Source organism: Salmo salar, chromosome 11 (genome assembly GCF_965601325.2).
Source record: "Salmo salar chromosome 11, fSalSal1, whole genome shotgun sequence".
In the NCBI taxonomy this organism is placed as follows: Eukaryota; Metazoa; Chordata; class Actinopteri; order Salmoniformes; family Salmonidae; genus Salmo; species Salmo salar.
The window spans coordinates 111088703-111103012 of NC_138301.1; the positions used below are offsets into that span (position 1 = coordinate 111088703).

A 14310-nucleotide genomic window follows, 5' to 3' on the forward strand; every position below is an offset into this window, starting at 1 on the left:
CTGTGTCTGCCGTGGCTCTGGGTGGTATAAAGAAGGCTCTCTGTGTCTGCCGTGGCTCTGGGTGGTATAAAGAAGGCCCTCTGTGTCTGCGTGGCTCTGGGTGGTATAAAGAAGGCTCTCTGTGTCTGCGTGGCTCTGGGTGGTATAAAGAAGGCTCTCTGTGTCTGCGTGGCTCTGGGTGGTATAAAGAAGGCTCTCTGTGTCTGTGTGGCTCTGGGTGGTATAAAGAAGGCTCTCTGTGTCTGCGTGGCTCTGGGTGGTATAAAGAAGGCTCTCTGTGTCTGCGTGGCTCTGGGTGGTATAAAGAAGGCTCTCTGTGTCTGCGTGGCTCTGGGTGGTATAAAGAAGGCTCTCTGTGTCTGCGTGGCTCTGGGTGGTATAAAGAAGGCTCTCTGTGTCTGCGTGGCTCTGGGTGGTATATAGAAGGCTCTCTGTGTCTGTGTGGCTCTGGGTGGTATAAAGAAGGCTCTCTGTGTCTGCGTGGCTCTGGGTGGTATAAAGAAGGCTCTCTGTGTCTGCGTGGCTCTGGGTGGTATAAAGAAGGCTCTCTGTGTCTGTGTGGCTCTGGGTGGTATAAAGAAGACTCTCTGTGTCTGCCGTGGCTCTGGGTGGTATAAAGAAGGCTCTCTGTGTCTGCGTGGCTCTGGGTGGTATAAAGAAGGCTCTCTGTGTCTGCGTGGCTCTGGGTGGTATAAAGAAGGCTCTCTGTGTCTGCGTGGCTCTGGGTGGTATAAAGAAGGCTCTCTGTGTCTGCGTGGCTCTGGGTGGTATAAAGAAGGCTCTCTGTGTCTGCGTGGCTCTGGGTGGTATAAAGAAGGCTCTCTGTGTCTGCGTGGCTCTGGGTGGTATATAGAAGGCTCTCTGTGTCTGCGTGGCTCTGGGTGGTATAAAGAAGGCTCTCTGTGTCTGTGTGGCTCTGGGTGCTATAAAGAAGGCTCTCTGTGTCTGTGTTAACCAGCCCACTGCCACACACACTGTTAGTCACACACACTGCCATCACCTCCATCTAAATGCACGGTCAGCTTGCAGACATTAAGGACGTCCTAAGCCTAAAAAAAATAAGGCTAAAGAGAAAGCAATGCGTGGGCCAGAATCAATTACCCGTAGTGGAGCTGAGCAACCATGGACAGAGAGACATGGACAGAGAGACATGGACAGAGAGACATGGACAGAGAGACATGGACAGAGAGACATGGACAGAGAGACATGGCCATCGGAAATTTACAAGGAGACAAAACTTTCTGCAGTTTCTAGCCAACTCTCATAGTTACGGCTAGACACATGCGTGGGCTGTTAAATACTGGCTGTAGATTTGAACAGACACATATTTTGTATGTATACTGTTATACTTTCCTGTTCATTGTGCCTCAGTAGTTAGCTGTGATAAACAGTCAAGTATGGATGTTGCTGTGTGTCTAACCTGTGTTGGAGTTGAGCTCGTCGTTCTCTGACTCGGTACCGTTCTGGCTGCCGGCTCCGTGCAGGGTGTTCATGGCCATCAGCTTCATCTTCTGCAGCTTCATAGCCTCGGCCATCGCTGCAGCCGTCAGCCCTGCAGGACAACACATAAATACTGTACACAAATCACAAGCATACACAGCAAGGAAAAATACACACATCTAAAGACAAAACACAAGCTTATTTGCATTTTGATAAAGCTTAGATATCTATATGCCCTACAAAGAAATAAGCTGAGAAGCTGCAGCTACTGAGCTGGACAGATGTTCATAGCCCTGTAATAAAGACATCTAAAACTATTTGGAGTAGAACACAACTTGGATGATGCGTCATGCTTTTTTCATTTCAGTTCCTTTCAGTCCTAGCATGTGTACTTTGTCTTCAGAGATATTTCTATAGAGGAGCCAGAGTGAGGCTCTCGCTGGCCCCAGGCCTCCCCTGACCCCACCCACCCAAGCTGAGCTGAGGGGAGATGGGCCACTGGTGGTGGTGGTAGGGAGGGTCCCTCCCTGTCTGTCCCTGGAGAGCCCTCTTTCCTAGTCTCTCTAAGAAACCCAGCTACCTTCAGCTCATCAAGGGCTCCACAGCCCCGGAAGCCATCATCACTCTGCCCAATTAGGCCCATAATTAATTCAATTAGACGACGGAAGGACACATTAAGTAATTAATTAAATGACGATGCCTTGCCTCCTTGCTTTGCCGTGATCTAAATTTCTTTACAAATCAGGACAAAAAAATAGACATCTTTTTCCTTTTCTCCCCAGGTTCACACACTATGTGTCACCTTGATCTAATTCATTAACGGAATCGCCTCGAACGGTATGGTGTGTCAAGAAAAAAAGAGAGAAAAAAAGATGTTCATTAATTTATCATTTAATTTTGTTGCTGTGAACATGAACACTTAAGTTACTTTGCCTGTGGAGGGAAGAGAGTCTGATCGTTACCCTCTTACTCCTTGACGGTAAAACCACCAAAGGAGGAAAATGAACTGTATTGCTCTCATCGGCCAATGTTTATCAATTCCACTACACACAGCAAGCCAAATAAACCAGCAAATTATTCTAAGTTGAAAAAAATATAGACAGGCACAGATAAAGTGGGAGAGGAGAGGGAAGGGGAGGGGGGTTAAGACAAATGAATCTCCGTTCTTACATTTATATAAAAAAAAAAAGCCTCCTATTTTTATGCATCCCGGCCCCTCTCTTCTAAGCCTGCCTGAGGAAACAGGCAAAATGTTTTCAATAGCTACATTTAAACAAAATGTCATGATGATTGATTCATTTTATTATGAGTTCATTTTGTTGCCTAATCCCACAGAATTGTCAGAGGCACAGCTGCAGCAGCTTGAAGGGGAAACTCAAACCTCTGAATTAGCTGTGGACGTGTGGCCGGGGGGGGGGGGGGGAGAAACAGCTGCAGTAGCATGGAGGGAGCACCACGTCAACCCTGCTAATGCCCTAAAAGCTTGGCATAAACATCCGTACAGCCAGCCTTATTTTTGGTGGGATTTGAGAATGCATGCTTGAAATTCCTCTTATCGCAAATTACTGTATAGAGAGGACAGATCCAGAAGGTTTGGTAGAGCTAGGAAACGTTCCCATATCTGATCATATGATCTTGTAATGCTTCTAGCCTACTATGGTCACTGAGGATTACTGGTTAGCATACATTAAGTTGATTTATACGAAACTGCAAATTCTAATTTTATGCTACGTTCATTTAAAATCCCTTCTTAAATGTACGTATGTAAACTTAGCAGTAATATTCATATACATTATTTCAGGGGCGTAACTTTCACTGGGGACGGGGGTGACATGTCCCCCCCCCCCCCCACATTCTGAAATTACATTTTGTCCCCCCCCAGTTTTATCATTGAGTGTTTCGAGTGTTTATCCAACTGGATAAAAAAAATGTCCCCCCACACTTCTAAAACCAAAGTTGCGCCCCTGGATTAAGTACATGAACAGGATTAATTTGCAAGCCAAACTATGGTAGCTAGGCTACAACACTCCACTTGTTATGTCAGAAAGCAGATGTAATGAAAATAACACATATCTTATCTTATTGGTCCTCACTGTAAATTAACTAAAATCTCTTGTCTGTGTCTCTGTGATCTCTCATCATTGTTTTTGCTCACTGTCAGCTAACTTTCAATGAGGACAGGCTAATTTACATATTGGAACACTGAAACTTTCTTCATCTCTTAAAAGGAGAGTAAGAGAGAGTGTTCTTCTCTGGCCTGTGAGGAGTCCTATGGTGGATACATAGCCTGTTTATGGTCAGTCAGTGCAAGGCCAAACTCTTTCTGAGAAGGTGACAGTGTTTCAGAGATGACAGTGTTTCAGAGGTGACAGTGTTTCAGAGGTGACAGTGTTTCAGAGGTGACAGTGTTTCAGAGATGACAGTGTTTCAGAGATGACAGTGTTTCAGAGGTGACAGTGTTTCAGAGGTGATAGTGTTTTAGAGGTGACAGTGTTTCACAGATGAAAAAGTGTTTCAGAGGTGACAGTGTTTCAGAGGTGACAGTGTTTCAGAGATGACAGTGTTTCAGAGATGACAGTGTTTCAGAGGTGACCGTGTTTCAGAGGTGACAGTGTTTCAGAGGTGACAGTGTTTCAGAGATGACAGTGTTTCAGAGATGACAGTGTTTCAGAGGTGACAGTGTTTCAGAGGTGACAGTGTTTCAGAGGTGACAGTGTTTCAGAGGTGACCGTGTTTCAGAGGTGACAGTGTTTCAGAGGTGACAGTGTTTCAGAGATGACAGTGTTTCAGAGGTGACAGTGTTTCAGAGATGACAGTGTTTCAGAGATGACAGTGTTTCAGAGATGACAGTGTTTCAGAGGTGACAGTGTTTCAGAGATGACAGTGTTTCAGAGGTGACAGTGTTTCAGAGATGACAGTGTTTCAGAGGTGACAGTGTTTCAGAGGTGACAGTGTTTCAGAGATGACAGTGTTTCAGAGGTGACAGTGTTTCAGAGGTGACAGTGTTTCAGAGGTGACCGTGTTTCAGAGATGACAGTGTTTCAGAGGTGACAGTGTTTCAGAGGTGACAGTGTTTCAGCGGTGACAGTGTTTCAGAGATGACAGTGTTTCAGAGATGACAGTGTTTCAGAGGTGACAGTGTTACAGAGATGACAGTGTTTCAGAGATGACAGTGTTTCAGCGGTGACAGTGTTTCAGAGATGACAGTGTTTCAGAGGTGACAGTGTTTCAGAGGTGACAGTGTTTCAGAGGTGACAGTGTTTCAGAGATGACAGTGTTTCAGAGGTGACAGTGTTTCAGAGGTGACAGTGTTTCTGAGATGACAGTGTTTCACAGATGAAAAAGTGTTTCAGAGATGACAGTGTTTCAGAGGTGAAAAAGTGTTTCAGAGTTTCTCATGATGTACTACAGTGTTGGGATTAGTTACATGAAATAGTAATATATTACATATTCCAACACCGAATGCAACAAAGCAGTTTTAAAGAAAATAATAGTTAAGAAAAATATTTACTAAATAAAATAAAAATAACACTAATGAGGCTATATACAGGGGGTACCGGTACAGAGTCAATGTGCGGGGGTACAGGTTAGTCAAGGTAATTGAGGTAATATCTACATGTAGAGAGTTATTAAGTGACTATGCATAGATAATAACAGAGTAGCAGCAGCAACAAAAAAAAGGGGGGGACAATGTAAATAGTCCGGGTAGCCATGATTAGCTGTTCAGCTGTCTTATGGCTTGGAGGTAGAAGCTGTTAAGATGCCTTTTGGACCTAGACTTGTTACGTTTAACAAAAGTAACGTGTTATATTACTTTGTGTTACTTTCATGAAAAAGTAATGTGCCCTCTATACATTTCTATGGACAGCAGCTGTCTCCAAACAGCCTTTCTCCGTTCGCTCGAGAACTGGAACAAGTCGAGATCAGATCATGAAAACAAGCGCCCGGTATGATTCTGAATGTTACGCACGTGTTAGTTGACAAAGTAACTATAACAATATTACCCAATCCGTTACTTATAAAAGTAATCAGATTATATGAAGCGTTACTTTACTCCGTTACTTATAAAAGTAATCTGATTATATAAAGCGTTACTTTACTCCGTTGCTCATAAAAGTAATCTGATTACATAACACTACTTTTGTAACGCATTACCCCAAACACTGACCACAGGCAAGATTATAGCAGCTCTGATTGACATGAGAGAGAGGCAATCAACATCCACTGCCTAACAGACCACATTGAGAACATAAAACAGCAAGACAGAGAAACAACGCACACAATCATTGCATTGTCGTTACACATTTCCCCCTCCCGATTTGACTTTAAAGACGAGCCTGTGAGATCAAACAGGAAACATAACAGTAATTGATGTTTGAGTAAAGTCACGACCCACGGAAATGGGAGCCTGCGGATGAAAGGGGAGCGGCATTTTCCAGGGGTGGACAAACAGATATCTTCTTGTTTGTCTTTAATAGAGCTCCTGAGATATAGAGGACCCCTGGCTCTCAGTGTCAGCCCCGCCAGATGAGCGTAGGGCAGTCAGGCACATCGGACTGGAGCCATCCATCCTCCCTTTCTCTTCACATCAGACTTCGAGGGGCCATTCTTGCGTCTAATCGTTAACCTGGCTGGGATGATCTGGGGCGTAGTCCCAGCCTGTTACCCTGGGCAGGTTACAGAGGCTCTTTGTGGTCTCTGTGGGGTCAGACACAGGCTAGATACAGCCTGAATTCCTTCTGTACACTCAGTCTTATTGGCTGTTGTCAGGCCTGGTCCAAAATGGTGTCTGTTTAATTAAAAAGGGTTACCTGGAGACATAGGAAAAAAGTACATTCTATTGATTTTAATAAAGACGCTAGAATTTGGTCGTCAGTTTGGGTGTTAATTGTGCAGCAGAGACATTAATCTGTGGTCACTGGAAGAAGACAGCGAATGAATGTATGCAGGCATTTTACCTTGACACAGACCCTTGTGGCTATCTCCTCCTGTCATTATAATGCAAGGTTATCATCATGGAGCCTGTAGCACGGAGGGCCGGGTACTGTTTATTCTATCTAAAGTACTGGATGGACAAGTCACATGGATAGAGTCAGTGCATGAAGCAGCGTTGTGGATATGTAGCAGTACGTGTCATGAGCTCTATCTCGCTCACTTCAGATCCATTACAGGCATACAGTACAGGGGAGTAGAACTACATTGAGATGGAAGAGCTCACTCAAAGCTCTCTCTCACACAAACAATTCCACTAGACTGGCTTTGCAATTGTACATGTGAATTCAAAGAAAGGAGAGGGAAGGAAGGGGAGGGGGGCAGAACATGTTTTTCAGCCAAAATGGACACTTGAGTGATTCTCAAATCTCAGCCGGATGCATTTTTGCATTTTACGTTTGTCCTTTTCAACGAGGAGAATAACATGCCAGGAACAGGCAAGTGAGAAAGAAAAAGAGAGGGTTAGGGTATACTGTATTTAACTGAGTGGGGTTAGGGTATACTGTATTTAACTGAGCAGGGTTAGGGTATACTGTATTTAACTGAGCGGGGTTAGGGTATACTGTATTTAACTGAGCGGGGTTAGGGTATACTGTATTTAACTGAGCGGGGTTAGGGTATACTGTATTTAACTGAGTGGGGTTAGGGTATACTGTATTTAACTGAGTGGGGTTAGGGTATACTGTATTTAACTGAGAGGGGTTAGGGTATACTGTATTTAACTGAGAGGGGTTAGGGTATACTGTATTTAACTGAGAGGGGTTAGGGTATACTGTATTTAACTGAGAGGGGTTAGGGTATACTGTATTTAACTGAGAGGGGTTAGGGTATACTGTATTTAACTGAGCGGGGTTAGGGTATACTGTATTTAACTGAGAGGGGTTAGGGTATACTGTATTTAACTGAGAGGGGTTAGGGTATACTGTATTTAACTGAGAGGGGTTAGGGTATACTGTATTTAACTGAGTGGGGTTAGGGTATACTGTATTTAACTGAGAGGGGTTAGGGTATACTGTATTTAACTGAGCAGGGTTAGGGTATACTGTATTTAACTGAGCAGGGTTAGGGTATACTGTATTTAACTGAGCGGGGTTAGGGTATACTGTATTTAACTGAGAGGGGTTAGGGTATACTGTATTTAACTGAGCGGGGTTAGGGTATACTGTATTTAACTGAGCGGGGTTAGGGTATACTGTATTTAACTGAGAGGGGTTAGGGTATACTGTATTTAACTGAGCGGGGTTAGGGTATACTGTATTTAACTGAGCGGGGTTAGGGTATACTGTATTTAACTGAGCGGGGTTAGGGTATACTGTATTTAACTGAGCAGGGTTAGGGTATACTGTATTTAACTGAGCGGGGTTAGGGTATACTGTATTTAACTGAGCAGGGTTAGGGTATACTGTATTTAACTGAGCAGGGTTAGGGTATACTGTATTTAACTGAGCAGGGTTAGGGTATACTGTATTTAACTGAGCGGGGTTAGGGTATACTGTATTTAACTGAGTGGGGTTAGGGTATACTGTATTTAAGTGAGTGGGGTTAGGGTATACTGTATTTAACTGAGCAGGGTTAGGGTATACTGTATTTAACTGAGCGGGGTTAGGGTATACTGTATTTAACTGAGCAGGGTTAGGGTATACTGTATTTAACTGAGCAGGGTTAGGGTATACTGTATTTAACTGAGAGGGGTTAGGGTATACTGTATTTAACTGAGTGGGGTTAGGGTATACTGTATTTAACTGAGTGGGGTTAGGGTATGCTGTATTTAACTGAGAGGGGTTAGGGTATACTGTATTTAACTGAGCAGGGTTAGGGTATACTGTATTTAACTGAGCAGGGTTAGGGTATACTGTATTTAACTGAGCGGGGTTAGGGTATACTGTATTTAACTGAGCAGGGTTAGGGTATACTGTATTTAACTGAGCGGGGTTAGGGTATACTGTATTTAACTGAGCAGGGTTAGGGTATACTGTATTTAACTGAGCGGGGTTAGGGTATACTGTATTTAACTGAGCGGGGTTAGGGTATACTGTATTTAACTGAGCGGGGTTAGGGTATACTGTATTTAACTGAGCAGGGTTAGGGTATACTGTATTTAACTGAGAGGGGTTAGGGTATACTGTATTTAACTGAGTGGGGTTAGGGTATACTGTATTTAACTGAGAGGGGTTAGGGTATACTGTATTTAACTGAACAGGGTTAGGGTATACTGTATTTAACTGATCAGGGTTAGGGTATACTGTATTTAACTGAGTGGGGTTAGGGTATACTGTATTTAACTGAGTGGGGTTAGGGTATACTGTATTTAACTGAGCGGGGTTAGGGTATACTGTATTTAACTGAGCGGGGTTAGGGTATACTGTATTTAACTGAGCAGGGTTAGGGTATACTGTATTTAACTGAGCAGGGTTAGGGTATACTGTATTTAACTGAGCGGGGTTAGGCTATACTGTATTTAACTGAGAGGGGTTAGGGTATACTGTATTTAACTGAGAGGGGTTAGGGTATACTGTATTTAACTGAGCGGGGTTAGGGTATACTGTATTTAACTGAGAGGGGTTAGGGTATACTGTATTTAACTGAGCGGGGTTAGGGTATACTGTATTTAACTGAGAGGGGTTAGGGTATACTGTATTTAACTGAGCAGGGTTAGGGTATACTGTATTTAACTGAGCAGGGTTAGGGTATACTGTATTTAACTGAGCAGTGTTAGGGTATACTGTATTTAACTGAGCAGGGTTAGGGTATACTGTATTTAACTGAGCAGGGTTAGGGTATACTGTATTTAACTGAGCAGGGTTAGGGTATACTGTATTTAACTGAGCGGGGTTAGGGAATACTGTATTTAACTGAGCGGGGTTAGGGTATACTGTATTTAACTGAGCAGGGTTAGGGTATACTGTATTTAACTGAGAGGGGTTAGGGTATACTGTATTTAACTGAGCAGGGTTAGGGTATACTGTATTTAACTGAGTAGGGTTAGGGTATACTGTATTTAACTGAGCGGGGTTAGGGTATACTGTATTTAAGTGAGTGGGGTTAGGGTATACTGTATTTAACTGAGCAGGGTTAGGGTATACTGTATTTAACTGAGCGGTGTTAGGGTATACTGTATTTAACTGAGCGGGGTTAGGGTATACTGTAATTAACTGAGCGGGGTTAGGGTATACTGTATTTAACTGAGCGGGGTTAGGGTATACTGTATTTAACTGAGCGGGGTTAGGGTATACTGTATTTAACTGAGCGGGGTTAGGGTATACTGTATTTAACTGAGAGGGGTTAGGGTATACTGTATTTAACTGAGCAGGGTTAGGGTATACTGTATTTAACTGAGCAGGGTTAGGGTATACTGTATTTAACTGAGCAGTGTTAGGGTATACTGTATTTAACTGAGCAGGGTTAGGGTATACTGTATTTAACTGAGCAGGGTTAGGGTATACTGTATTTAACTGAGCAGGGTTAGGGTATACTGTATTTAACTGAGCGGGGTTAGGGAATACTGTATTTAACTGAGCGGGGTTAGGGTATACTGTATTTAACTGAGCAGGGTTAGGGTATACTGTATTTAACTGAGAGGGGTTAGGGTATACTGTATTTAACTGAGCAGGGTTAGGGTATACTGTATTTAACTGAGCAGGGTTAGGGTATACTGTATTTAACTGAGCGGGGTTAGGGTATACTGTATTTAAGTGAGTGGGGTTAGGGTATACTGTATTTAACTGAGCAGGGTTAGGGTATACTGTATTTAACTGAGCGGTGTTAGGGTATACTGTATTTAACTGAGCGGGGTTAGGGTATACTGTAATTAACTGAGCGGGGTTAGGGTATACTGTATTTAACTGAGCGGGGTTAGGGTATACTGTATTTAACTGAGCGGGGTTAGGGTATACTGTATTTAACTGAGAGGGGTTAGGGTATACTGTATTTAACTGAGCGAGGGTTAGGGTATACTGTACTTAACTGAGCAGGGTTAGGGTATACTGTATTTAACTGAGCAGGGTTAGGGTATACTGTATTTAACTGAGCAGGGTTAGGGTATACTGTATTTAACTGAGCAGGGTTCGGGTATACTGTATTTAACTGAGCAGGGTTAGGGTATACTGTATTTAACTGAGCGGGGTTAGGGTATACTGTATTTAACTGAGCAGGGTTAGGGTATACTGTATTTAACTGAGCGGGGTTAGGGTATACTGTATTTAACTGAGCGGGGTTAGGGTATACTGTATTTAACTGAGCGGGGTTAGGGTATACTGTATTTAACTGAGCGGGGTTAGGGTATACTGTATTTAACTGAGCAGGGTTAGGGTATACTGTATTTAACTGAGCAGGGGTTAGGGTATACTGTATTTAACTGAGCAGGGTTAGGGTATACTGTATTTAACTGAGCGGGGTTAGGGTATACTGTATTTAACTGAGCGGGGTTAGGGTATACTGTATTTAACTGAGCGGGGTTAGGGTATACTGTATTTAACTGAGCGGGGTTAGGGTATACTGTATTTAACTGAGCGGGGTTAGGGTATACTGTATTTAACTGAGCAGGGTTAGGGTATACTGTATTTAACTGAGCAGGGTTAGGGTATACTGTATTTAACTGAGCGGGGTTAGGGTATACTGTATTTAACTGAGCAGGGTTAGGGTATACTGTATTTAACTGAGCGGGGTTAGGGTATACTGTATTTAACTGAGCAGGGTTAGGGTATACTGTATTTAACTGAGCGGGGTTAGGGTATACTGTATTTAACTGAGAGGGGTTAGGGTATACTGTATTTAACTGAGCGGGGTTAGGGTATACTGTATTTAACTGAGAGGGGTTAGGGTATACTGTATTTAACTGAGCGGGGTTAGGGTATACTGTATTTAACTGAGCAGGGTTAGGGTATACTGTATTTAACTGAGCAGGGTTAGGGTATACTGTATTTAACTGAGCAGTGGTTAGGGTATACTGTATTTAACTGAGCAGGGTTAGGGTATACTGTATTTAACTGAGCAGGGTTAGGGTATACTGTATTTAACTGAGCAGGGTTAGGGTATACTGTATTTAACTGAGCAGGGTTAGGGTATACTGTATTTAACTGAGCAGGGTTAGGGTATACTGTATTTAACTGAGCGGGGTTAGGGTATACTGTATTTAACTGAGCGGGGTTAGGGTATACTGTATTTAACTGAGCGGGGTTAGGGTATACTGTATTTAACTGAGCGGGAGGGGGTCTGGCGGGAGGGTATACTGTATTTAACTGAGCAGGGTTAGGGTATACTGTATTTAACTGGCGGGAGGGCGGAGGCGGTTAGGGTATACTGTATTTAACTGAGCATGGTTAGGGTTTACTGGATTTAACTGAGCAGGGTTCGGGTATACTGTATTTAACTGAGCAGGGTTAGGGTATACTGTATTTAACTGAGCAGGGTTAGGGTATACTGTATTTAACTGAGCAGGGTTAGGGTATACTGTATTTAACTGAGCAGGGTTAGGGTATACTGTATTTAACTGAGTAGGGTTAGGGTATACTGTATTTAACTGAGCAGGGTTAGGGTATACTGTATTTAACTGAGCAGGGTTAGGGTATACTGTATTTAACTGAGCAGGGTTAGGGTATACTGTATTTAACTGAGAGGGGTTAGGGTATACTGTATTTAACTGAGTGGGGTTAGGGTATACTGTATTTAACTGAGAGGGGTTAGGGTATACTGTATTTAACTGAGAGGGGTTAGGGTATACTGTATTTAACTGAGCAGGGTTAGGGTATACTCTATTTAACTGAGCAGGGTTAGGGTATACTGTATTTAACTGAGCGGGGTTAGGGTATACTGTATTTAACTGAGCAGGGTTAGGGTATACTGTATTTAACTGAGCGGGGTTAGGGTATACTGTATTTAACTGAGCAGGGTTAGGGTATACTGTATTTAACTGAGCGGGGTTAGGGTATACTGTATTTAACTGAGTGGGGTTAGGGTATACTGTATTTAACTGAGCGGGGTTAGGGTATACTGTATTTAACTGAGCAGGGTTATGGTATACTGTATTTAACAGAGAGGGGTTAGGGTATACTGTATTTAACTGAGCAGGGTTAGGGTATACTGTATTTAACTGAGCAGGGTTAGGGTATACTGTATTTAACTGAGAGGGGTTAGGGTATACTGTATTTAACTGAGAGGGGTTAGGGTATACTGTATTTAACTGAGTGGGGTTAGGGTATACTGTATTTAACTGAGCGGGGTTAGGGTATACTGTATTTAACTGAGAGCGGTTAGGGTATACTGTATTTAACTGAGCAGGGTTAGGGTATACTGTATTTAACTGAGAGGGGTTAGGGTATACTGTATTTAACTGAGCAGGGTTAGGGTATACTGTATTTAACTGAGCGGGGTTAGGGTATACTGTATTTAACTGAGCAGGGTTAGGGTATACTGTATTTAACTGAGCAGGGTTAGGGTATACTGTATTTAACTGAGCGGTGTTAGGGTATACTGTATTTAACTGAGCGGGGTTAGGGTATACTGTATTTAACTGAGCGGGGTTAGGGTATACTGTATTTAACTGAGCAGGGTTAGGGTATACTGTATTTAACTGAGCAGGGTTAGGGTATACTGGATTTAATTGAGCAGGGTTCGGGTATACTGTATTTAACTGAGCAGGGTTAGGGTATACTGTATTTAACTGAGCAGGGTTAGGGTATACTGTATTTAACTGAGCAGGGTTAGGGTTTACTGGATTTAACTGAGCAGGGTTCGGGTATACTGTATTTAACTGAGCAGGGTTAGGGTATACTGTATTTAACTGAGCAGGGTTAGGGTATACTGTATTTAACTGAGCAGGGTTAGGGTATACTGTATTTAACTGAGAGGGGTTAGGGTATACTGTATTTAACTGAGCAGGGTTAGGGTATACTGTATTTAACTGAGCAGGGTTAGGGTATACTGTATTTAACTGAGCGGGGTTAGGGTATACTGTATTTAACTGAGCAGGGTTAGGGTATACTGTATTTAACTGAGTGGGGTTAGGGTATACTGTATTTAACTGAGCAGGGTTAGGGTATACTGTATTTAACTGAGCAGGGTTAGGGTATACTGTATTTAACTGAGCGGGGTTAGGGTATACTGTATTTAACTGAGCGGGGTTAGGGTATACTGTATTTAACTGAGAGGGGTTAGGGTATACTGTATTTAACTGAGTGGGGTTAGGGTTTACTGGATTTAACTGAGCAGGGTTAGGGTATACTGTATTTAACTGAGTGGGGTTAGGGTATACTGTATTTAACTGAGCGGGGTTAGGGTATACTGTATTTAACTGAGCAGGGTTAGGGTATACTGTATTTAACTGAGAGGGGTTAGGGTATACTGTATTTAACTGAGTGGGGTTAGTGTATACTGTATTTAACTGAGTGGGGTTAGGGTATACTGTATTTAACTGAGTGGGGTTAGGGTATAGTGTATTTAACTGAGCGGGGTTAGGGTATACTGTATTTAACTGAGCGGGGTTAGGGTATACTGTATTTAACTGAGTGGGGTTAGGGTATACTGGATTTAACTGAGTGGGGTTAGGGTATACTGTATTTAACTGAGTGGGGTTAGGGTTTACTGGATTTAACTGAGTGGGGTTAGGGTATACTGTATTTAACTGAGCAGGGTTAGGGTATACTGTATTTAACTGAGCAGGGTTAGGGTATACTGTATTTAACTGAGCAGGGGTTAGGGTATACTGTATTTAACTGAGAGGGGTTAGGGTATACTGTATTTAACTGAGAGGGGTTAGGGTATACTGTATTTAACTGAGAGGGGTTAGGGTATACTGTATTTAACTGAGCAGGGTTAGGGTATACTGTATTTAACTGAGCGGGGTTAGGGTATACTGTATTTAACTGAGAGGGGTTAGGGTAT

The 14310-nt window shown here is 42.8% G+C and overlaps 1 protein-coding gene across 8 annotated transcripts in view; it reads right to left on the bottom strand.

The window, feature by feature from the left end:
• Window positions 1–14310, bottom strand: part of LOC106592083 (dachshund homolog 2) — a 318539-nt gene that overhangs the window by 117622 nt on the left and 186607 nt on the right. For 4 of the 8 annotated variants that reach the window (XM_082958278.1, XM_082958275.1, XM_082958274.1 and 1 more), the window contains exon 3: window positions 1421–1552. In XM_082958278.1, coding sequence (XP_082814404.1) covers window positions 1421–1552 — 132 coding nt within the window. Of the gene's footprint in view, window positions 1–1420; window positions 1574–14310 lie in introns of all 8 variants that reach the window. The other 4 variants (XM_082958276.1, XM_082958273.1, XM_082958271.1 and 1 more) reach the window with 1 other exon arrangement.